Source organism: Ambystoma mexicanum, chromosome 2p (genome assembly GCF_040938575.1).
Source record: "Ambystoma mexicanum isolate Mex_15411 chromosome 2p, UKY_AmexF1_1, whole genome shotgun sequence".
Taxonomy (NCBI): domain Eukaryota; kingdom Metazoa; phylum Chordata; class Amphibia; order Caudata; family Ambystomatidae; genus Ambystoma; species Ambystoma mexicanum.
Genome location: NC_090923.1, coordinates 1178404653 through 1178431320, shown reverse-complemented (window position 1 = coordinate 1178431320; position 26668 = coordinate 1178404653). Strand labels below are relative to the sequence as shown.

Genomic DNA, 26668 nt, shown 5'->3' with positions numbered 1-26668 from the left:
CAGATCGAGTAACACACTAGCTCAACAGGGCTCATATAATTCAGACCCACGGAGCAGGAAGAATTCCCGGTGACTGCGGTCGGAGCGACACTCTCCTCACAGCGGACAGATGCAGAGGGGCCATTGTCCCTAATCCCTGAATGATCCGGCAGGAGTACTGTTCAGCACGGAACGTGACTCGGGGCCTCATACACGTGTCTCCCGAGCCACAGCTGGAGGAGCGGGCACTTTGGCAGGTGGGGACGGCGTGCCGCGGACCTGGTGAAGGTTGAATGGCACTGCAGTGTGGGACTACCTAACGACTCAACAAGATACCGCACAGGAGGGGAGGCGGTTTGAAGCAGTTTCAGTGCCTGGAGGTAAGGAGAGCCGGTCAAAGCACAGCCCCAATGTATTGTGTGGCCCACAGTGGGCATATGAATGGCATTGGTAACAACGCTTCCCAGTGACCGTTGAGAGAGCAAATATCCGTCCCCCGACCTCAATATAAAACCCAGTCCCGACACTGTGTTCCCTGCATACTGGCTAACGCTGAACTCCTGGCATTCTCAGCCCCTGGAGCGTGAGCCACATAGCCTGCTTTTAACATATGAGGTGGTTACCCGGACCATCCGCCCCCACTGGCCGGGCGCACGAGACCCTTTGGGCAGCCGGGGCAGGCCCTGTAGTTGCCCGGCTACTACTACGGTAGGAAGGTATACCCGCCAACACTGCAGAACTGAAAGGGGTGCAGCCCTGCTCAATGCACGACCAGTGCGGCAACACTTGATCATTGGACGCCTGGGCACTCTGGTGGCCCAAGGGGGAGTCAATACTCTGGGGGAGGAAGGCATTGAGAGATACTATCGCTTTTATGACAAGACTGTGATGCAAAGCAAGAATGCAGTGTGCGTGCAACCTAACTGAATGACAGGACCTGAGCTGCGGAGCGGAGGCGACAGGTGACCCTAAGTTTACCGCCTCTATGTCAAACCTCTACTAGACAACACGCTTGGCTGGACCCCACCACAGGGCGAGACCTTTGCTTCTATATGCTGGAAATCTGAGAAACCTAAAGCATAACACAGTGCTGTGAGAGCTGTCGGACTCTGGAGCACTCTGAACTGTCCCCCACAGACCCTATGACCCTGCAGAGACCATTGTCCAACTACACAATAACAGTCTTTATTTGTACATCTGCTGGGGTGCCTCTGCTAACATCATACATAGGTCTGGGCGCTGTGCTTCGCTGACTTGTTCACACAACATGGCCAAAGAGAAACAAAAGAAGTTGACTGCGCGAAGCAAAATGGAACAATATGTGATGAGTGTCGCCACTCCCCCTGTTGAGCAAATGACACAATCCGACACTTCTGTAACGGAGGAGCCCCTCTCCCTGAAAGACATGATGGCTGCTATAGCCAACTTGCGCTCCTCTATGGAGAAGAAAATGGACAACAATACCGCAAAGGTGTCATTCCTCGGCCACGATTTACAGAAACTATCCTCCCGTACCTGAGAGGACGAACATCGCATCTCTGAGGCAGAAGATGGACTTAGAAATATGGATCAGCAAATGTCAAGAATGATGACAGGAGTTAAAACTATGGAGGCCAACATCGACGAGGAGGAGGTCAGGTCACGCTGTAATAATGTATGCATCCTAGGGCTCCCTGAGAAAGTGCAAGGGCATAGTATGGAGCTCTTCCTAGAGCAGTGGCTGCTGGATGTCTTCGCACCCAAGACCTTTTCTAAATATTTCTCAGTGAAGAGAGCTCATCGCATGCCATCGGGAAGGCCTAACCCAGGGGCACCCCCCCACACAGTCATTGCTAAACAGTTGAATTACAGAGGCAGAGATGCGTTAATCCATATGGCCTGTGCAAAAGGATCAATCACGTACAATGGATCTCGAATCGCCTTCTTTCCAGACTAAGACCAGGCAGTAGCAACACAGTCTGTTGAGTCCAAAGTGCTTACAGCAGAACTCGGGGTGGAAAAAAGGCTGCAGGTGACTGTAAGGTGTGGGTATGTTGCCTGATAATCCCCAGTTAGGGAACAATGTAGAAGCAATAACAGTTGCACTGCGCCAAATTCCAAAACGTTCCAAGCTTAATTGCATGTAATTTTTTGAATGAAAAGACAGCCTAACATGTGTTTCGAGCTAAAGGGTCTTCTTCTGAGGCTTGAGTCTTCTGCTATTCCTGAAACTGGATTTTCCAGAAAATACAGACAGCAGCCGAAAGGCACTGGAGATCCGCACTATTCCGCAATTGCGAAGATATAGAGTGATCAAGCAGGCAAAGTGGACTTTCAGCAGGTTAAAATCCTGTTTGAGATATTCAGGAATACCAGAAGACTGATGCCTCAGAAGAAGAGCCTTTAGCTAAAAACACGTGTTAGGCTGTCTTTTCATTAAATAAATTACATGCAATTAAGCTTGGAACTTTTTGGAATTTGGCTCAGTGCAACTGTTATTGCTTCTACATTCTTTCCAGACTACATCCGGGAGTTTCAGTGAGCCAGACAATCTTTTGATCAACTAAAGCGATGTCTTCAATCCATGAATGTAAAATATGGTCTGCTGTTTCCAGCACAGCTGAAGATCTACCATAAATGCACCACAGTGCATTTTACCGACCCCCGAGAGGCTTGTAAATGGGCCGAGCAACACATAGAGGGTGACTGGAGACCAGAAACAAAAGGATCAAATGGTAAAAGGGCGACAGGCCCCAACCAAGTCCTCTCAGGGCGTATACCTAACCCACAAGACTCAGACATTGCCGAATCCACAGAAAATACTTGAAAGGGATACTTAAAAAATGTTGAGGAACAAGAGGTAGTGGCAACACAACACAGGTAGACAAATGCTCTGACGTTCTCCAAGGCTCGGCAGTGAAAGACCCACAGGGCTGCCATGGCCTGAACACCTTTTGTGTAGCCCATTACCCCCACCCCCTAGGGTTTAAAAGTATCAGTTAACATTTCTCAACTGTTTGATGTATACTACATCACAGGTTAATTCCCTAGGGTGGATTATGTTCTTGGTTTAAACTGTCGGCATGTTCTCTGGGCCGCCAGAAAACGTTCGGGCGACAGATGCTTCATGTTGGGAAGGAGTTTGGGGTGGGGGGATGGAGGGATTCTTGTTTCCTAATTGGTTTGATTGGAATAGGTATACATTCACTTATCCACATAGAGATGCACGTGCAGATGATGCTACCTACACACCGCCAATCACCCAGTTGCACCCATTGTTCACAATTAGTTTATGGCAAGGAACAGTAATGATGACAAATCCCTGAAATTACTCACATAGAATGTCAACGGCTTGTGGTCAGGGATCAAACGTCGTCTTGTTATCCAATTTCTTAACAAGCACTCCCCTGATATTGCCCTTCTGACTGAGACACATGTGGCAGGCACAACATGTACCCTCTTTCCTAGGACCAACTATCGAACAGCACTACGTGCTGGCTTCTCCATGGGGTCCCAAGGTGTCTTGGTTCTAATACACAAACGGCTCTCACTCGCACTTACCTTTGTGAAACAAGATCCTAGGGGCAGATTTGTAATGCTAGAAGGTACAATATGGGGGGAATCCGTAGGTATATTGGCTATATATGCTCCACCATCGCTCACTGCAGAATTGATTGATGACTTAGTGACAATAGTTGCTAATCACCGACCCGACTTATGGATCCTGGGTCGCGACTTTAACGATGTGCTGGATGTAACACTAGATTGCACACATATACAAAGAAGAAACCACAATGTACCCACCAAATTAGAGGGCTTTACATCAGCACTCTGATTGTGTGACGAGTGGCGAGAGCTCCACCCACAGGACCATTCCTATTCCTTTCACTCCGGAGCCCATGCCTCTCTATCTAGATTGGATTATTTCTTTCTCCCGAACTCAGAAGCATCTAGGGCGAATGCAGTGGGACTACTACCCCGAGGCATCTCTGATCACTCACCCCTGCTGATGGGGATCAAGATGAATAGACGTGCCCCCCACTTCATGGTGACTTAACAGTTACTATCTTGGCTTTCTGGAGTTCATAGAATATATTCAGGGCAAAACCACCGAATATTTTGAAATTAACATCACATCAGTCGATAGTCCAGAGACAATATGAGAAGCCTACAATCCAATGCTCTGAGGGGAAATGATTTCCTGGATTTCGGCAACAAAAAAAATCTCATTCACAGAAGGTATTGGAGGCAGAGAAAGAGGTAGACGAATGGGAAACAAAATATGTTATTACTGGAACTCCTGATACACATAGATCACTCCTCGCGGCCAGGGAACGCCTTCGAAATATTGCACTAGACAACCCCAAACATGCCCACTGGGAATCGAATGCACGCATTTATGAAAATGGGGATAAGGCTGGTAAGATGCTGGCGTGGCTTGAAAGAAGAGACGAAGGACACTGTCATGTTAGGGAAATAAAGCAATCACAAAACAGGGTAGTTCAGACAGATTGAGAGATTGCAGAGGCCTTTGCAGAATATTATGCCGCATTATATAAGGGTCCGGATTACCCAATAGATGATGCTATACTTGGGAACGTCACACTCCTCTGTCTGTCTGATGCGCAACATGCGCAGCTGGACGTAGATGTTACGGAAATGGAAATCGCGGAAGCTATTGCCCAACTCCACTCAGGCAAGGCACCGGGACCTAATGGTCTCCCCACGGAAATGTGGAAAAAACTGGTAGGGGAGAAAATGGCAGCCCAGCTTCATAAAATGTTTCTCCACTGCAAAGAACGATTTACGTACAGCTAGCATCGTGGTTATTCCCAAACCCGGGAAGCCTACTGAATTATGCAGCTCTTATAGGCCAATCTCATTAATAAATGTGTAAACGAAAATCTTGGCAAAGGTGCTTGCAGCTAGACTGCAGACAGTGATCTCCTCCCTAGTCCAGCCAGATCAATTTGGCGTTATGCCGAACAAATCGACACGCATGAACATACAGCACTTACATCTGCTGCTAGAGCAAACACTGGTCCTTCGAGAGCCCCTTGCCTTGCTGGTGATTGATTTCGAGAAGCCTTTCGTCACAGTGATATGGGATAGTCTCTGGGGAATCATGTGGAAAATGGGATTCGGGGAGACCTTTTTGAGCTGGGTTCGATTCTTATATGAAGCCCCGCAGGCAGAAGTTTGGGTTAATGTTTGGCCCTTCAAGATCTTTTCTCTGGGCAGGGGGACGCGCCAGGGATGTCCCCTATCTCCCTTGCGGTTCGCAATTGCCATTGAGCCTTTAACCCTGCTGCTCTGCCAGATCGGGACGTGGTCGGAATTTCGATGGCCTCACAGCAGAGAAGATAAACTTACCATGTATGCGGATGATCTCCTGTTATACTTGAGTGATCCGATTCAGGCTTGCCCAATAGTCACACAAATACTAGAACAATACAGAGTTTTTAGCGGACTGAGGGTGAACTGGGGTAAATCCGTCCTCTTCCCAATTAAGGGTGGAGAGCACACAATCCCAAAAAGCTGCCCATACCTTATAGAATGAGACCACTTCCGCTATCTGGGGATCCGGATGTCGGCTGACCTCTCAGAGTATCTTACTCATAACCTACACCCGGTGATTGAACGATTCTCCACTGATGCCTGACACTGGACACTACTGCCACTGACCCTACTAGTTAGGGCAGCCCTTTTTAAGATGCTTGCACTACCACGCTTTTTATGCATCCTGCAGAATGCCCCTTTGCGAATCCCTGACTTAGAATTTCATAGGATTGATGGTATTCTTAGGAATCTCCTGTGGGGGGGGGCACCCGTGACTCACCATCCATTCCCTACAACACTCAGTCTGGGAAGGGGGTATAGGGCTGCCATGTCTTCGTTCGTACTACTGGGCGAGCCAAATGATGTTCATTAATGATATACTACATGGAGACCGAAAACTGCCGCATATCAGCGCAGAGTTGTTGGGATTACGAGATATGTCACCACTCATGAATCTCTATCAACCCTTAACCAGATCTTCCCCACAGACGATGGCGACACACACCACAATAATATGGAGAGAGGCACACAAGCACATCGGTTGGAATAATAGGGTAACCCTGCTACAACCTATATAGAAAAATGGTAACCTCGCCGAAGTGGATAAACTACTGGACTGGCCGGAGTGGGTGGAGGCCCGGATCATGGTGGTCGGAGACATGCTCATGGAGGGGAAGATTGTCCCCTTTGAGGAGCTGAGACAGAGGTCCGTACTCCTGAATATGGAACAATATCACAATATGCAACTCGCTCATGCATTACATAGTTATCAACACTTGCTTTCAGACACGCCACAATATACCCCACTAGAACGTAACATTCTCCCGGAACACATATCTATCAAAGTCACCTCTACACTCTACAATGTTATAACTGCTTTTGCAACACCGGAACTGTCTCACCTTAAAGCGAAATGGGACGTAGATGTGGGCGCTATTGAACCGGAGGACAGGGTGGAGGTGCCAACAGGAGAAAGCAATTGCTTCTAGACTTCGGCCGCTACAGCTAAAAGTTCTGCATCTAATGTATTATCCCTGGGTGGCATTATACAGATGGAACTGGGCCACTAGCCCAAATTGTTTGCGATGTCAGGTGGGCGTGGGTAGGTTTATCCACATTCTCTGGGAATGGCCTCATATCTGGAACTTCTGGCAAAAATATTGTAATAAACTGACCAGGGTGTTGGGGAGAGAGGTAGCAATGGATGCGAAGAGGCTGTTGTTGGGCATTGGAGAGGAGGATGAAAAACGATTTCTGTCCACAACGTTTGGAATAATCAAATGTAACATAGCTCAACGATGGTGACCACATGAACACCCTCAATTTGCACAATGGGTTGCCGATATAGAAATGTGTATGGCCGTGGAATGCCGAATATACACAGCACGGGGATGCCCGGACAAGGAAAAGAAAATCTGTGGGAAATGGGAAGAAAGGAATTGACAGATATATGATGTTCTGCCTGTTTGAGTAATATGGTTGGAGGTAAGTTTGTCAAGGAATTATTGAATACCAATGTAATGACTATACTGGCATGCTATGATAATGTGAATGTTTGTACGGATCTGTTGTTTACAAAATCAATAAAATGTTATATAAAATAAAGATACTTCTATCAGGGAGGACTCTGTCACAAGGCCCCTGACCGATCACAAGGCCCCTGACCGATCACAAGGCCCCTGACCAATCAAGATACTTCTATCAGGGAGGACTCTGTCACAAGGCCCCTGACCAATCAAGATACTTTTATCAGGGAGGACTCTGTCACAAGGCCCCTGACCAATCAAGATACTTCTATCAGGGAGGACTCTGTCACAAGGCCCCTGACCAATCAAGATACTTCTATCAGCGAGGACTCTGTCACAAGGTTCCTGACCAATCAAGATACTTCTGTCACGGAGGACGGAAGCAGTACCTAGTCCTCCATATTGCTTCCAGTCAGTGGTGATGACTTGTGGGGCCTTCTCAGGGTCCTACCCTTCCGCAAGTATCGTTTAAATGTTCATCTGAGCTCACTAATGGGCTTTATTCATGTTTGTTATCTTCATTGTCTAGAAATATGGTTCTTGGCTTTTTAAATATACTTATCTGAATAATAATATGTGTGTTTTATGCAGCACTTGCTTCCACAGTTTCAGCCATTTCGTAACATCAATCTGCCTTACTGAATTTATTGTCTGGGGAAGGGTGACGGGATATGCAATCTGTGGCCTGCAGGTTGGACACATATCACAGCAGCAAGCAATAAACTCACTGAGCTGGAGGCACTATCTGGTCAGCAAGTATGCTTGATGGGACATTAGAGAAGAGGCCAGAATTCTGCTACATGTCTCCATCCAAAGAGTCACAGACAGCACATCAACCACTTCACTGGCTTTCAATCGGAGCCCATGTATCCGCCATGTAGTAGTTACAATTTCTGACTGACAAAACACAGCACTGTGTGCAAAACTAAGGTGTAACTCATTTACGCCTCACTTTTACTCTTCAGGGGACTTTCATCGCTTTCGGCAGAGTTTCCACCATGCATTCCTCCATTGGAGATTTGAATGCAAGCGTACACGGATGGAGTCCTATGGAATCCGCCTGTTTTTCGCATCTGCTAAAAGCAAGCTGATGTCACAGGAATCCATTGTAAATGCTGCCTGCCATGCATTGATGGCAGGCAGCATTTACACCTTCTTTTTATGAAAAAACAGAACGTAAAACAAGAAATAAAGGTTATTTTGCCTGTTTGTCAACATTGCTTTTGCACTCTGCTTTGCAAATGTGGAAAATTGCATGGATTGGACGGAAGCGCACAAAAGTGCAATTGTCAGTGAGCCCATCCATGCAATGAGCACTTATTACAGATGCCGCAGTTCAGTTAGTGGTGCCCTGGGGCAGAGGCTTTTCTGTGGAATGTGCTGTCTCCGCCCAGGAAGCGTCGGATCAGGAAGTTTTCCGAAGGTCCCATGAACGTGTCCTTTCCCCACAGCAAATGGCCTGGAGGGCAGCACTGGATCCTAACGGATCTGATAATCTGCTGCTCTGTGCTATTTACTTGCCTTCGGGCTGGGAGTGATCCATAGGACGACGAGGCAATGCCCGAAGGGCTGGTCCACTGTCTCAGTATGGGGCATCTTTCTGAGCCAATGTGGGCCGCCGGCCACAATTCAGCAGGTCGTTTGATCCAGCGCCAATGGCCCACCGTGCTGTCAGATGGCCTTAAGATTTCATAGGGTTTCAAACGAATGATCCCACCAATATGGCCCAGATATGCAAACAATTCACCACGTGGAGTCCTGAATGGAAACGTGTGAGAGTGGCTCACTTTTCTTTAGTAGAATTACTTTTAATCCAAGTCCGACCGTTCGTGCCTAAACCTTTGTTTCTTGTTCGCCTTCTGCCTTGGGGTCCAGTACAGATGTGCAGCCTCTTCTCCAGTGCTTTTCCCTGTACCCCCCAAAGAATTCTCAGGGAGACTTGCTCCTGCTTTGCTTGGCACCTCCCAGACAGTCTGTTTGTTGGCTAGTAATTCATGACACTCACTCATCCATCAATGACGTACTCTCGTGGACCAGCAGCAGTGGTGTGGAAAGGGCGAAGTTAACAGATGAAAGGCCTGGCGCTATTGTTGCCCATGTGCTTCATGACTACAGTCCAGACTAGCCCCTCCAGGCCAAGTCTCACCTATTCAAAAAGATTTAATAAGGAACAAGCTGCAGCAATTACCCAGAGGAAGGATAGCTCGGGGGCAACGCGTTTGTCTTGGAAAAAATACAATGCGGCGCAACACACGTTTGAATCCCGATCCCGTGCTTAGAAACCACTTGCTGGTATTAAGCGCATTATAAATAAACAATGAAATAAATGTTCTTTCTCTTAAAATAATTAACTATTCTTGATAATCTGCTTATTTGCAAGTGTGACCTTAAACACGTAAAATCGCTAACAACAAAATACACACATTAACAGAAGAATCTAACCAAGATATGCCTGCACATATTAACCAAATAATATTGCCTCCCCAACCATGACTCCCAAACTTGACCCTACCAAGCTTTTACCTTATGACTCTAACTTCTGCTCCAGAACACATTTAGATACTACCGGACAACCTTGACTCTTCCTCTCTTGGCTCTGCGAAAGGCTACCAGACATGTACCTGCATCCACTTGTTTTATGTTTGTTGTAATATGAATAAAGTTCATGCACCAGAATTTATGTTAGTCATGTTGCCTTACCAAAAGTGTCAGACACACTATGTAATCGAAGTACAAGCTCAAATATCAGATACTGACTCTTAAGTAAGCACGCTACCTGGATGTGTAACGTCATCCTATGCTTCCAATTCCTTGTACATATGTCAGACAAGCACCTTGAAGTGGCCCTCCTGCAAGTTAGCGCATTATAAAATTCAAATGTTAATTTGCCATCAAGGATTTGGAGAAGACAAATGTGATGCTCAGCATCTCCTACTTTAGCATTGCTAACATTACCCTATACGTGGAGAGCAACATTGCAACATCATTTACTTGGCCCAGAAGGGATAATGGGTATGGACTATGCCTGCCATTACTTTTCTATATTATAAGGGCACCAGATAGTCAGACAGTAGAATGCTTTTCACACAATGGGCATAGACCTTCACACACCAGATGGTAACTTGCTGCCATGCAAAAACGGTTTCACTGATCACTTGTATTATCCTACACAATGATATAAGGGCGGGGTATGTTGCAAGAAATCTTGTATGTACTGCAAAATAATTGTGCACATACAGATTCATGAGATTCTTAAAATGCACATAATATCATGGTGAGGCATTAAGTATGCCTTGCTTGCCAAGTATTGTGGGTCTGCAAATATCCGAGTGCGTGTTTACTGCTACAATCCCTCACTTTTTACAGTGCTCTATCAACTAGTATTGGAGGCTAGCACAGGGGCTGGGGAAGGGTATGATTGGAAGGGCACAGAACACTCCTTGCGGGTGATAAGCGAAACAGCACACCTTAGAAACCAAGTCAGCCGTTTCAGCAGTACAGCACAGTGAAGGAAATGGACTGCTTGTTCGCTAAAAGACAGGATTTTCTAGCAACAGTCTAGACAATGGCACCTCCTTTTTCTTTCTATGCTTAGCTGCTGAGGACTTTTCAAAATAACCATGTGCTCTATATGTATTGTCTCTAGCATCTCCCTGCATCTTATTTAACTAATAACAAAGAATTACAGTAGAGGTATTCTCATTTGCAGAAGAGGGCACTCAGTCTATTGTACCTCTGAGAATGGATGCTTAAAAGGCATATATGTGATTTTTCAACAGGGCTACATCATAAACCTCAGTAAGGTTCTTGTTTAATTTTGCCTGGCTGGGGTGAGGAAGGGTGGACACAAGGATAGCCTTTATTATGTGACCTGTCATTTCACTTCCTACGTCAGGGTTACAAACATGGCTCTAACCAGATGTTACTCCCTACTCGGAGTCACGTGATTTTTCATAGGGTAAAAAAGTAATTCGCTTTGCCAATAGGGACACTGTATGCTTATTAAAAGATGTTCTTTCCCCTTAAATCTCCTCTTGTGATTGGGCATTATTATTAGAGTTCCTTCCAATGCCACTGCTCTGCTGGTCACTTATTTGAAAAAATATCAGTGGAGCTTTTTAGGATGAAGCAGGGGGAGATGGCTCCTATATGTTCATTTTTTCTCGTTTTTGTTAGGCACACTGTGCCTTTTTTGGGGAGTAAACATGTATGGTGTGTATGTCTCTTAGCTGTAAGGCTGGTGTTGCCACAATTCACAGGACAACATAATGTGGGTAGCAAGCAGAGACACAGGAATTTGTGATCATCATATTCTGAGATGCAGTTATTCTGATGCAATTATTATCCTTACACAAATTATTAGAGGCATGTTCTCCTGGCCCTTGAATGACTTCATTAAAGTGGCACTTGAACTCCTATTCGCATGTTGTTTGACATATTGCTTTTTAACTGCAATTAATCCATCTGCAAGTGTTGCATTGTGTCTGAATTTTTAGACAGCCACATCAGTTATGACAAGCTATTTGTTTTTTGTAATACACATGAGTATTTTTGTAGTGGCATAAACCACACATTTGTCTCTGCCCAGAAGTATGTTTGCAAGTTACTATGGCAGGTGTTGAAGTCATGGACTGGTTGATGAGTTCTCTTTATAATAGCATATAAAAAATATTTTTTAGTTCATGTGTTTGGAAAAAGTGCTGTAAAACGGACATTTTACACAGATTCTTAATGAATTGCAGTGGCTGGGAAGAGGAATTCCTTTCCAAACACTCTTTTGAGATGCTAGTGTACTAAATACACATGCTCGCAAAGTGGTTCACCTTTTCGTCAGTTTCACACATGAAAAATAATGCGCGCACAACAGCTAGACGGTACCGCACATAGAGACAAAAAATTAGAGGGAGCATTAGACCTGTATAAATAAACAATTTCTTTCTAAATATAGTTTCAGGCCTCGAGTTGTGTCCCAGGTGATGGATTTCACACAGCTCTGAACGGAGAGCAGCTTTTTACACGTAGGTAATTCTGAGCACCACTTTAATGAAGAAGTCCTTCGGGGATACAGAGAACCTTAGAATCAAGGTTGTTTAGGGTTTGCAATTCTTTCCTCTCCTCATGGTGGCCTAAAAGGAAAAGTGGGGCAGGGCCTCAGCTAGAATGCAGCCTTGTTGAGGAGGGTGCGTGGTCTGTTCACGGGGAGGGGTGAGAGGGAGCCCGAACCAACCAAGAAGGGTTCGGAGGGCTCTCCCTGGGAAACTGTTTTTAAATAATGGGTTAAAATGTTGCATTTTAGAGCACACTTTAAAAGAAATTGGGTAAAAAGCCAAACAGTTTGAAATTTGCAATTGGTGTTGGGGAGGAGAAGGTGGATATGTGTTGATCAAAGCGCACAATGCTTATTGGTACATTTCTGATTTGGATGGGAGGATAGCTCAGGGGGAACGTGCTCGCCTTGGAAGCAAGACGGCACGGAGCAACACAGGTTCGACTGGGTATTACACGTGTTATAAATAACCTATCATATCATGAAAAACCAGTTTAAACAACGTAAATTCAATCGTGAGAGCACCATCAGGTCATGTGCCTGCTATTTTGCACGATCAGTATCCGTCCATCTTGGTTTCAATTAGGCATAGTTTCCCTAAATATAAAGCTATGTTCCACAATATTTACATTTTTTAATTTTCGAATGTGTGTAATGATGACAGAATCATTAAAAATGTCCTAAACTCTGCAGGCTTTAATCCCACTTCCACCTTCCCCCAATCCCATCATGCACAATACTCACAAGCCCATAAAATGGCTTCAGACTATATTGGAACGCTGGTAGAGTACACCAAAGTACAGTGTGTGAGTCCTTGAACTATATGATCATTAAATGGCGCAATGTAGCTCAGGTTGCTTTCCTGCACAGTTCAAACAAACGTTTGCCTGTAAATGTGTGCTGAAGCAGATGGGTAGATGCATAATTCAAAGGCATAAAGCAATGGCAGTGCTTGTCACAACACAACCAAAGGGCCTGTGTTGTGGCAAGCGTTATCTTTGCATTCTGCCTGCTCCTTTCTTGAAGTGAGCACAGCATGCAACAGTCCACGCCTTGTTTACTTCTTGAAAGTAGCATCTCACGCAAAGGCATAATGCAAAGGCAGTGCTAATCATAACACTGCCAAAGGGCCTGTGTTGTGACAAGCGCTATTTTTGCATTCTGCCTTTCAATCAGGCGCTCCTTTCATGAAGTGAACAGAGAATGGAAAAGTCCTCGCAGCGTTTACTTCCTGACATTAGCATCTTACTGAAAGGCAGCGCTTGCCGCAACACTACCAACGCGGCTGTGTTGTGGCTGGCGCTGACATTGCCATCTACCTTTCAGTAAAGTTCTGCTTTCATGAAGTAAACACAGTGTAGAGGAGCAGCAGGAAGTCCCGCCCCTATTCTGCCTATATCTTGGAAACCGGAAATTGTGACATGTGCAATGCCAGTAATGGTGCCTATTACACAAAAAGTCTTTGAGATAAGGTATCCACTGAGAAAACCCTATGTGATGTATCCCCGAAGAGATGACAGTCTCCTGAGCGAGATCCCTGAAGAAGTGTGAAGATATGAAAAGGAGAGACTGGTGACGTCACAAGAAATGCAGAGAGGGGCAAGTGGATCTAGGTCACTTGGCCTAAACACCACCCACCTTCTTAGCCCTGCCTCTTCCTTCCTGCTCTTAACTCTTAGATCAAGGCCATCTCTCGCCAGGGCGTGCGAAGCGAATGGCTGACGAAGAAAAGGGCAATTCCTGTTTGGACCTGTTTGGACCAGGAGGACCCAGGGCCCGACCCCCTGCTCAGACAGCAGGTAAGCATGCACCAACATGGGTTTACTCCCTCTGTCCCCACAGGCCCTCCCGACCCCCTCTGGTCCCCTGTGATGTTCACTTGTTCCCTCCACCCTTCTCGCACACAGGTGTTGCCTGTTAGCTTGATTCTTCTACCCTGCTCCCCCTACCCTCCTGCCCCCCTCCAGACTACTTCTGCAGGAGTCTGTCCTGATACATTCTGGTTTCACCATCACTGTCTTGTTGCCAATGTTGGATTTGTGTAAACAAAGAAATGTACCCTTCCTAGTGGACAAAGCTCAAGGCAATTATGTTATATAGAAACAGGGTTATGGGCCTGTCCGCAAATTAGTGTGAAGGTTGGCCGGCTAAGTAGCAGATCCAAACCTGAGGTCAAAGGTGTGCTAACCGCTCACTGAGCTGAAAAATACAGAGAGTAGCAAGCAAAGATTTATTTGCTAGTCATACAAACAGGCATTTAGTACATAAAAAACTTCAGAGAGGATGTTGGGAGGTGCAACATACATAAACAAAGAGTAATAACAATGAATGATACCATCAATTTAACAAAAAAGAGAAAAGTGCAATATTTACAACAAAGTGAACAAAAAAATATACTGTATTATTTAGTATACAGATAAATCTGAACAAATATTTCATTATTGCATAATAATGTACCTATTCGTTTGGACACATAGGTCCTTTGTAAATGAATCCCAAGGCCAGAAATTAAAGGCGAAAGAGGCTATATCATTGCTCAATTTCATAAGGGTGTCCTAATTGGTGGAAAGTTTCCTAGTTTCCTTTCAGTGTTATTTCTAGTTACAACAATATATGTTCCAGGGTCCTATGGAGAATACGATATCTTTTAAAGCCAACGTGGCAGAGACTGAATAAACAGAGTCTGGTTCAAACGGGAACCACTACACGCAGCTGTTCCCGGATTGACACGTGTCGGCGGATGTGCTGTGAGGTAGCGTCCGCCTTCACCAGGGCTCCTTAGGGGCGACCCTGCAATGTGTATAAAGAGCTACAGTGAGTAATTTAGATGAATGCCAATGGTCATTGAGCATAAATGACAATATACATGTTCTCACAAGCACCGTGTCGGCGGCTTACCTGCCGGTGCTGTAATCCCAAAAGCTCGGTCTTCAATCACCGAAGGGCAAGGGGCTGAGCAAGGAGGGTTCTCAAATGGGTCCTGCTGGAGGGTGTGCGGGCCCAAGGCAGTAGTCGTGGTCTTCAACGTTATTCTGCGCAGGGGACAAAATGGAGATTGGAGTGATATAATGAGGGCTGTTGTGTGTACCTCACTGCTGGCTACAGTATCTTGCGGGCAAAGACCATTGAGCGGTGAAACAAATTCATAAGGTAGGTACCTGCAGGTCGAAGGGTGATGGGTCACTGAGTGATGGGTAAATTAAGGTTGAAGCGTAGAAATTCTTCATAAGCATCAGGCGTATTTGCTGAAATTAGTCCTAGGGAAATCCGGGACAAAGAAGGAGAAGAAAAACCCAAGGTAAGGTGGGAAACCAAGGCTGACTATCAAACGAATGGTTGAAGTGTGAGTAACATGCGCTAGCCGTGCTGTGTGGGGGGAACATGAATGCATGGCGAGAGATTGCACCACGGTCGTGTTACTAGTGAAGGACTAACAACAGACACTAATGGCGTGCGCGTCATGGTCTGAAAAAAGAGGGAATGAAGCTATCCCCTGACGCCCTTATGGTGCTTGCAAGCCGAACGTTCGTGACCGTGTGCCGAAAGTGCAGATTATAGCTTGAGTGAGCTGTGGCCAAATATTTCACCCGATGTGTATCGGTTCACAAGCAGGCAAACTCAAAAAAGCTGGGAGTTAGATTACCTTTGTGAGCGGCTCAGGCATTCCAGCCGCGCGCAGGGAAGAACGCTGTCCGGCTGGCGGAGGCCGCGAGTACGCGTTGTAAATGGTGGCGCGGGCGCTGGGTGCCGTTGTAGAAGAAGCAGCGTTCATGGCAACCGCGCGTGCACGGGGCCCGAAGCTCCGTGACGCTGGCCAATCCCCTGCAACACGGAAGCAGTGTCGAGCGAGGTTAGGGAAGCGCGTTCTCGTTTGTTGATATGTGGTGGCCATGGGATCCCTGAGGCGACGCAGGGCTGCAGTCGCTGGACAGCTACTCGTGGAACGACAGAACCTCATCTCTCGGGGCTGATTAAGGTAAAAAGGGGGGGTGATAATAATGCGTCCCAGTACGAGGCTGATGGGTCCTTGCACGATGATGTGTGGGACATAAAAAAATAGTTGGTGGTAACAGGGCACATGGGCCAGAGACCTCATGTGCGGTGTACCGACGCCCCAAAATTGTGTGGCTGCTGGCATGCAAGTCCACGGGGGCTGTAAGAGCCCGTTGAGGGCAAATTGCACATGTGGTGCTGCAAAGTGTCCGGGCATGAGGGGGGGGGTTGTTTTAACGCCAGGCAAGGTGCATAGTGAGGTGCACTGCAACAGGCTCCTCATTGAGGTATTGCTTAAATGAGAGGCTGAAAAATCTCATTCAGACCGTGGTGGTATGTGTCTCGGCGGTGGATCCATCTGGATTATTTTTTTAGAAGACTGTGTTGGATGTCCACTCCGCCTTTCGCTTTTTCCACCACCCACCACAGAATGTCGTTGGGGGTGTGGTTCATAGTCAGATAATGCTCCACTAAGGGAGCTGTCAGATTTTTACATCTGATTTTAGAACGGTGTTCCAAAATGCGAGTGTTAACAGCCCGGGTGGTCTGGCCTATGTATCTAAGGCCACATGGGCACTCAATACAATAGATCACGTTGTAGCTTTTACAGTTGGACAGATCTTTTAGGGTCCATTGTCGAGCACCGATTGAGAAGGATTTTATCTTCTTTGTAAATTTGCACGCGACAAAACTGCCGCATGGATGATGACCTTGTAGGGGACGAAGTGTGCGGGAACTGCCGCATGTGGTATCTGGTTGGTAAAGAGAGTGTACCAAATGTTCTTTGATGTTTGTGTTGCCAATGTTGGATTTGACTTTTATGGACTTCATTGATTCACAGTGCGTCACCCTTTCTCAACTCTCATGCTGGACTTCCTTTGCATCCTGTACTCATGGTGGCCCTGAATCATGCTGTTCCCATCTTCATCTTGTATCCTAGCTTGCAACATTATGTGTTACTACTGACTTCTGCAATTGGATTCGCTCTCCCCTCTTGCTGCTCCACTCTTTTTGACTGTTTACTCTCTGTTCTCTCCTCCTCTCCCTTTATCCCTTTTCCTATCTCTTCCCCTCCTCCCCTCACTTTCTTCCATGCACTTACTCTATCAGAATTGTCCCTGGACCTCGTATGATAGCAACATTGTCTGTCTCCTCTCCCCTCCCCTTAATTGTTCCCCCCAGCACTATCTGAAATGTCGTCAGGCCTAGTACGATAGTCGCTTGTTTTGTTCCTCCCCTCTCTTTCTGCACCCCTCTCCCTCACCTTTTGTTTTTCTCCGGCTCTACCAGAAATGTCATCAGGCCTAGTATGGTAGTCGCCTGTCTGTTTCCATTTCCTTCCCACTCTCCCCCTCCATTCCTCATCCATGTCTTAGCTCTTGCACTATCTGAAATGTCGTCAGGCAGAGCACGATAGTTAAATTCACATCCTTACGGTTCATGGCCTGTAAGAATGTCATTGTATCTTCCCTTGTTCCCTCCCTTGGGATATAAATAAATTATCATATCATACCAAATGAGCGTGACGCACTGAGAAGGATGACTGAAGACGCAAATGCATGGACTTTATAGAATCTGATGGCAAAGTAAAAAATCGAGAAGACTTTCATGTGCGGAATGAAGATTGCATATGTAAAGAAGCACTGCAGAAAGTGCAAGCCGTTTTATAACTGTACAGATGCCGTAACGCATGTAGACTAAGTAATCGTGAACGTGCCACCAATATATATATGTATGTAGAATTTGGACATACGATGTCACAATTTTAGTAAACTCAACCCGTGGAGAAAGGAGGACTGATAGCTGAGTGTGTGCCGCACAAAGAAATAAGCCGAAGCTCGAAGATGGACCAAAGGAAGGCTGCTTGGCCTGGTGTCAAAGGCTAAGGCAGCCAAAACTGGTTATCAGTCCTTGAAGAACAGTGAATGTGAGACGCAGAGGCATCCCTTGTTAAGTTGCAAAGAGAGAACACCATGAGTGCCAAGTTTCTTTATTTGAGACAATAAAATGCTATAAAATGGGCCGATTCAGGGTCTTCTGTCATGAGAGTCCAGGGTGGAAATAGAAGTGGGCATGTAGACCTTAACATTGAAAAGAACATGCTCACACTCCCTTATATTCCCAGAGAAGAAAAGAGACTACACGGCCAAGTTCAAAGACAATCTGAATGGCAGACGGCATGAGAGATGTTGGGCTAATTGGGTGGGGAGGAACGGTCAAGTCCACCCACCAGCACCTGGGGTACCAGCTTACATGCTGCTAGAGAATACAGAAGGGTACAAGCATGCCAACCAACTGTAGAGGGCCACATAACGAAGGGCCTTATAGTTTGAGAGCCAATGATGTATCGTGTTTATAAAAACTGTTGAAGATGTCTTGCACTAAGGGATGGCATAAGTTGCCCACCTGACTATAGAGACCCAATCACAATCCAATCCCTTATATAAAGTATACGTAGATACTCCCCTTATTACAATCACAAGTCCGTGTAGGTTTTATTAGCTTGCCACGTAGTATGACGTCACGTATGATGAAAGTACTGTTTTTTATGAACTCCTTTGAGACTATGCTGTGTGATGTCCGTTGATGTCCGTTGTACTTCCTGTTTTAGATCATTGAGAATAAAACAGAGGCATTTTGCCAACTTCCTGAGTCAGTCTTATTATTGGTGTGAGAGTTTTCCTGCATCCTGTCCATCGTACGATTTGTTACCCTAATTAAAAGGACCATAATGGTTCAACAGCACAGAAGAGCCCACACTGAATTTACTTCTTGAAAGTAACACCTTACTGAAATGCAGCGCTTCCCACAACACAGTCGCTTAACAGTGATCAGTGTTTAGTGGCTGTGTTGCGGAAAGCCCTGCCTTTGCATTCTGCCTTTGTCAGATGCTCCTTTCAAGAAGTAAACACAGCATGTTGCTGTGTTTACTTATTGAAAGAAGCATCAGAAACTGCCTTTGCATTGCTGCGCCACTGCAGATAAACAGGTTCCATGTGATGATATCCCCGCAGAAATGTCGAAATACAAGAATGGCACCCTTTTTTTTGCCACGACATTATCATATTGAACGTGCGGGGGACACCCCTGCACCCACACATCTTTTCTAATGGAGCGGGGGACGCCCACACAACCCAGGCTCCCATTTAACCCATATATTGTCTCCATAAATAATGTTGCCTATGTCGTTTCCCGGCAACTATATATATGGCGACATCATTTATGGGGATAATGTAACCTGAAACCGATAAACGTTGATGGGCTAGTAATTGTTCTTCAAGCTGGGGGATTCGCACCCCCCACAGGCAGGGTGTCACACCCCACCAGGGGGCGTGCCCCACTGTTTGAAGAACACTGCCCACCAGCCTCCCTCCCTTTCGGGACAGGAAACACGCAGGGTTGCACAGAAGGTAATAATACAATTGAAATCAGTAAATTCAATTAAACATAAACAAGTTATGCATCTATGAAATTTAAATGACAGTAGTGGCTACGAAAACAAATGATCTATACACTGGTCACTTAAATAGTGAAAACGGCATTAACTTGAAAGGAACTTTTAAAGTACACACAACACCATATGTACATTTGATTTATCCTGAGCACACATCCACCATGTGCTAAACAGTGTATGAGTGCTCGGGATAAAATTGTCATTTTATAAGAGATCAAATTAAATCAGAACTTCCCTGCCTATCTAAGTCTCTCTAGTTCTTACTCGTTAAAAATAAATGGCTTCCCCCACCACTCAGTGAACATGTCGGAATAATTTTAAGCAGAGTTCTAGAAAACTCAATTGCAAGACAAGCTTAACATTCCCGCATGTGAATCACTTACCAAATGAAAGCATATGTTTGCTAAATTTCCTTGAGTGGTTTTTCTATTGCATTACTGTGTCAAAAGTGTACATTTTTCATTTTCAATGGGCAACTTAAAGGTGGGAAATGGGTAACAGTTAATGATTCTTTACATTTTCTAGAGCGGTTCAGCACTAATAATAGGATTCTGCTTGGTGTGTAACCTAGGACTTACTTCAATAACAATATTGTTCTAAGTATGCACACAGTAAGGTATTATCTTGGCTCCCAGAACTCTTCTTATGTGTTTGATCTTTTATTGTTGATGATTTCTTCGAAGGTCGCAGCGCAGCATCTAAAAGGGGTGGGATACAGAGGGAGTGCAAAACAGTAGCCCAAAATGGAAAGTGGAAAAATGCAACTGTTTATGTGGCTTATATGCATGCTTTTGACATCCCACCATGTGGTCATTGATTTGTATGGCCGGGGGTTTAGGGGGTACATAGATATAACAAGGCCAGTAATCTGCCCTTGTCAAGAGGGGATGGAAACCCCATTTATTAAATTAAAGGCCCGCTCACCAGCATGGGGAGTGACACTCACCATGCTAGTGAGCGGGTCTTTGATCTAATGAATCACAGCAGAGACCCGCTCAACGGCAGGTCCCTGCTTTGATTCATTAAATAAAAATGCCCCCTCACCACCACGAGGAGCTCCGCTCACCGTGCTTGTGAGCAGGCCTTTGATTTAATGAATCAAAGCAGAGACCCGCCAGTGCGCGGGGTGTGGTTGTATCGAAAAGGGGTCATGAAGTGTGTCCTTTCAGTAAGGAAAGAGGTGAACCAGTCGAGGACGGTGCTTGAGAGTTTCATCCTCTGGGATAGGATGTTGATAGGATGTTGAATGTTGATAGGATGTTGAGTAGAATGGTGTGTTCAATTGTTTTGGAGGTTGTAGAGAGGATGAGGATTAAAAGCAGTGTTCTGTGTCCTTTGACACTGATGTTGTGGAGGTCATTGTAGATGTGAAGCGTAGTGGTCTCGGTGCTGTGTCCAGGTCGAAAGCAAGATTGGGAGAGATTTGTAGGTTGTTCGTGGTGGTGTGTTGTTTCAGTTGGGTAGTGTCAAAGCATTTGATGGTCCCGGTGAGGTATGGCAGGATAGTGATGGGGTGGTAGTTGTTAGGAGGTATGGGGTTGAAAAATTGTTTTTGTGGAGGGGTGAGATTTGTCGAGTTTTGAGTGCAGAGGTTATAGTGCCATATGAGAGACAGGAGTTGATGGCGTTGTTGGTGTTGAGCCAGCGGTAAGTGAGGGTGGTGATGCAATTTGATGTGGCTAGAGGTGGGCATGCATCTGCCGGGAAGTGTAAAGGTTTTGTTTTGGTATTAAGGGTGATGAGGGTGTCTGTGTCGACGGGGTGGAAGGTGTCCCATATGTTGGAATGGTTAGGGGGTAGGGGACCAGAAAGGAGGGTGAGCCTGATGTGTAGTTTGGAGTTTAAGTAGTCCATGGGGGAGTTGCATACTGCAGTGGATGGGGTTGTGGAAGGTGTGGGTTAAGGTTTGGAGAGGGATTTCACAATGTTAAATAGTTTCTGTGTGTGATTGGTGGCGGATTGGTGTTTTTGGAGTTAACGGGTGACTCTGGCATTGCGTATGGCTGTTTTATATTTGTTGCAGCAGTGTTTGAGGGGTGTTCTGGTGGTGGGGCTCTTGCTATACATATGGCTTCCTGTATGATATAGAAAAAACTAAGCTGTTGAATCAGGTTTTACGGTGATGGCTGCAGCGTTTTTGTGATTTGAGGGGGGACATTTTGTCAAGTGCCTGTTTATGATGGTGTTGCAATTGTTGAGGTTAGTGGAGGGATATGCATGTGGGGAGTAGGCGTGACATGAGTGGTGCAGTCTGTACTGTGTTTGGTTTCTCTGGCTGGGGGGCAAGGGGGATGGGTGGCAGGGGTGGGATCTTGTGTGGTAGAGTGAGCATGAAGGGGATAGCAAAATGATCTGACCACAACACACAGATTCGATTTTCCAAAGAGACTTTATTTTTGCTTGAAATCAAAAGGTCCAGGGTGTTGTCACCTGTGTGTGGGGTAGGTGATGAGTTGTGTGAGGTCATAGAGGGTGAGTGGAATTACCAGGGTAGAAGTCGCCAAGGTAGATATTGATGCAAGGGGGGCTGTGGCTGTTAGTTGTGAAGTCAGCCCAGTCGGTGTAAAATTTGGGATTGTGTGTTGGGGTGTGGTAAATGGGATGCAGAAATGTGGGGTGTGGGTGTTTGATGAAGGGTAGCAAATGAGAGAGAGAGTGCTACAAAGGATGTGTATGGGGGTTGCTAACTGTGAGTGGCTATATATGATTGAAATGCCACCACCTTCTTTGTGTGGGTAGTCGCTGTAGTGGATAAAATAGTGTCCGGGAAGAATGTTAGGGATAATATGAGCATGGTGGGGTTTGAGCCCATGTATCTGGGCAGTGTGATTCAATGATATGATATGATATGATGTGGCATTTATAACACGCCTGTACACAAGTGTTTCTAGGCGCGACAAGACAAGGAGGCAGGAAACAAAGGGAGGACAAAAATAACGATCTTACTAAGCCTTGTGTCATTCAGATCGCGCAAGTGTGGGGAAGAGGGAAGGGGAGAAGTACCAGTTAACTCACAAGTGCAGCCAGCAGGTGGCTTAGAGAGAAAGGACAGTAGGGTTGCAGATACAGACCCTTAAGTGCTGAGGAGCTCGGAGGCAGTGTGAGGGCAACTGGACATGCAGGAGCCTGGGCCCGAGTTCAGAGGGTGAGCAGGTGACCAGTGCGCAGAGCAGTCAGGTGCGTCAGCAGGGGAGGGGAAGAGAGAAGGCGGAAGCGAAAAGGAAGGTCTTCAGTTGCGCCCGGAACCAGAAGTGGTTCTGGTCAAGTTTGAGAGAGGCTGGGAGGCTGTTCCAGAGGGAGGCCCCAGCCGAGGAGATAAATCTGCCCCCAACTACCTGCTTGGAGAAGCGTCTGACCCTCAGAGAGTTGGAGGTGGATGACTGGAGAGCTCGAGAAGGAAGATGTTTTGCAAGAGAAGGTTGGAGATAGAGCGGTGCCAGGCCCCAGAAAGCCTTGTGGACGATGCAGAGGGTCTTGAACTTGATCCTTGTAGCAACAAGGAGCCAGTAAAGAGATTTCAGAGCTTGAGAGTTACGATCCCTGGGCTTGAGGCCAAGGACAAGTCTCGCAGTTCTGTTCTGGATAAGTTGTAATGGTGGAAGAGTAGAGGCAGGAAGATTTAGAAAGAGGCTGCTGCAATAGTCCAGCTTAGAGAGGACCAGAGCTCTGGAGACAGTGAGCTTCTGGGGGAAAGTGAGAAAAGGAAGAATACCTCTGAGGAGGTGCAGCTGATTGTTTGATTTCTTAGAGATGACAGAGATTTGAGGAGAGAAGGAGAGGGTAGTGTTGAAGATGACACCAAGATTCTTAGCCTCACAGGAAGGTGCAGGAAGAGGTCTCAGAGTGGGCAGCCAGAGAGAAAGAGGAAAGGAGGAAGCGGGTGTCCCAATGAGGAGGATCTCAGTCTTACTGGCATTAAGGCAGAGATCATTGATGGCACACCATTCCTCAGTTGCGGCCAAACAGTCTGGTATGAGAGAAGAAGCAGAGGTGGCTGAGGGGAGCCTGAAAGAGAGCTGAGTGTCATCTGCAAACATTTAAAATTGGAGCAGAAAGTAGAGATGCAGTGGGCAAGACGTGCAAGGTAGTGGTTGAAGAGCAAGGGAGAGAGGTTATACCCCTGGGGAACACCACAAGTAGAGAGAGGGATAAAAGAGATGATAGACCCCAGTTGGACCTGAGAGGGTCGGTCGGTGATAAAGGAGGTCAACCAAGACAGGGCCTGGTCAGTAATACCAAGGTTATCACAGAGGCAATTGAGCAGGATGGCATGGTTGACCATGTCAAAAGCAGAGGGTAGATCGAGGAGAATGAGAACACAAGAGAGATTAGAGTCAAGATTGGAGAGCAAGTCTTCACAGGTGTCCAGAAGAGCAGTTTCCATGCTCCTGGCAGCTCTGAAGCCAGACTGGTAGTCATGGAGGCAACCAACAGATAGCTGAAGAGGAAGGATCGGCTGACGGCTTCTTTAAAAGGGGGTGCACAAGAGAGTGCTTAAGGGGTGAGGGGAACGTTCCAGTGGCAAAGGAGTGATTGCAGAAATTGGCCAACACACGAGAGAATCAACGGAACACTGTGAAGCTCCCGAGTCCTGGAAGCCTCTGTACCTGTGCCTGTGCCTGGAGTAAGCGCTGGGAGTTTCCTTTACTCGCGCGAACACCCGCAGGCAGTTGCAGGCAACCACTTAGCTTCCTGGAGGAGGCGGAGCTTTTTGACTCACGTGACCGCTCACGTGACATCCTCTGCCACAAAAGCAGAGACAGCGCTGCCGAGCGGCGCACTTCTCACACGAGAGAATCAACGGAACACTGTGAAGCTCCCGAGTCCTGGAAGCCTCTGTACCTGTGCCTGTGCCTGGAGTAAGCGCTGGGAGTTTCCTTTACTCGCGCGAACACCCGCAGGCAGTTGCAGGCAACCACTTAGCTTCCTGGAGGAGGCGGAGCTTTTTGACTCACGTGACCGCTCACGTGACATCCTCTGCCACAAAAGCAGAGACAGCGCACCCTCGCGGCGTTGAGCCCGATAGGAGTAGAGGGCGTCGGCTGTTGTGCGGCTGTTAGGCGCTGGTGGCGCACGACTAAGCCAGGAAGTCCGTGATCCCTGACAAAGACATGTCAGCTAGGGCAGTAAGACCAAATAGAAAAACGGAGACCAGCGTTGCCCTCCCAGAAGAAGAAGAAGGCAGGTGCCTGAGAAGCATGAAATTGACCCAAAAACTACAGGGAAGCACCTCAAGGGGTCATGAGAGAACACCTACACATAGTCCCAAGAGAAACGAAAATGACAGAACTAGTGATTGGGGTCTGCTAGATAAGGGTGGCCAACAGACTTCACATCAGATTTCGGATCTGCATTTAGAACAAAACGTAGAAATACAACAAACAGACCCCTCAAACTCATTACTGACTACAATAGGGGTGATTATGCAAAATGCAACGAAAAAACCACAACTGCAGCTATCGCCACCACCGCAACTACTACCCGAGCCCGACCCGGACCCCGCTGTAGAGCCGCCCTCGATGGACCTGGTTGACCAGTGCGAGGACTCCGCGACGGGGACACCGGGGGCTCTCAGAGTTGGCTCCATAGCTACGAGTGGGGTGGAGAACGGCCAGGAAGACGGGGGAGGAGTAGATGCCGCAGAGACAACAAAACACGCACCATCCGGCGAGTTTAGCCGAGCACCTCTCAGCACGGCCCATCAGGGGGAGGTGACGTTGGGCCAAATCCAAGTGGAGGCGACAATCCACGCAGAGGCAGAAGACAGCATAGACGATAAGAACAATCAAACAGACATGGAAGAAGCTCCCACGGCCAGCGAAGGCAGTAAAACTACTAACAACAAAAAAAGACAAAGGCAAATGGTCAAAATCACCACAAAAAGAAATAAGGGTGGTAAACACCTCAATAAAAATAGGACAACAATAAATGAAAAAAATCCAGTGACAAATTACTTCACGTCTCGATCTAACACAAAAGGGATAAGCAGACATCATATGGAGCTATCAGACATGGAGATACTCGAGGCCATAAACGAATGCTTACCCCCTTTCAAACTACGAAGGTTAGACTGTAAAAAGAGTGGAAAACCAGGAACGAAGAACGTCTTAACAACAGAGGAGAAAGAGGGATCATTGAATCAGTTAAACGAAAGAGAAAGTGAAGACCCAGCGGCACTTAAGACACTTCTCTCCCCAACGGCCTCGCAAGAAATAGAGACACTCAATGGCGATTTGCACTTGCAAATCGACACAAAAACAACAGAAGAAGGGGAGAACCGAGACAACTTAAGGGCCAGGGAGCAGGAGAAACCAAAACACCAACAGGAAATGGAAAGTCTATTTGAAAAACCAGATACCGGGGAGAAAGAAGAATCCTCGGGCGGTATACAAACAGGGCTGGATAAGACAAACAAAACACTGCGGGAAATAGATACTGCACTAGATTCAAATTTGGACAAAGGAGATACGTCTGAATCAGACAACATAACATCCACAAATCCACTCCTGGAGTCCGACCCGATAGTAAATGACGAGACCATACGGGAACGACATCTGAGCAAAATGGAGGAAAACACACACTCAGTTGATCAACCAACCCCGTCCAAGGTGTCAACTCCAGTTCAGGCCCCAATGAAAAAACATGGACAGAACCACCATCAAAATCAGTGGGGCCATGAACCATTTAGTCCTCGAACAGATACGACCCAACATCAAAGTCGTTTACTTGACACTGTTGCTCCATCACAAAATCAGGGGGGAAACAAGACAACAAATATAATTGACGCCCCACTAGGGAGAACTCCAACGCAGCAATACCCTTCGAGCTCAGCGGAACACTCAAACAAAAAGACTGACCTACTCTCCATCATGTCATCTGTAAATATAGCACTTGCCCCATTCATGAAGCTCTACGAAACCATCGCTGACTCATTGAAGGATCACACCAGTATCCAAGCAATGATGTACAGCAAAGTCATCTTTCTAGAAGCATATATCATGGCTTTAGAAGCCAGAAAAAAAAACAACCAAGAAGCGAACCAAGATACATCAGCCACGCCCAACCAAATATGCGGGAAAGATGAGGCGCAGGCAAAGACGACAAAAACTATAGAAACTCAAACAATTATCA

General features: G+C 46.5%; 1 protein-coding gene across 1 annotated transcript in view; it reads right to left on the bottom strand.

Annotated features, from left to right (window-relative positions):
• The window catches only part of LOC138567865 (deoxyribonuclease-1-like), a 230589-nt gene extending 214727 nt beyond the window's left edge, over positions 1–15862 (bottom strand). Inside the window, exon 1 of the mRNA XM_069646357.1 lies at positions 15734–15862. Coding sequence (XP_069502458.1) covers positions 15734–15862 — 129 coding nt within the window. The remainder of the gene's footprint in view (positions 1–15733) is intronic.
• Positions 15863–26668: the final 10806 nt, after the last annotated feature.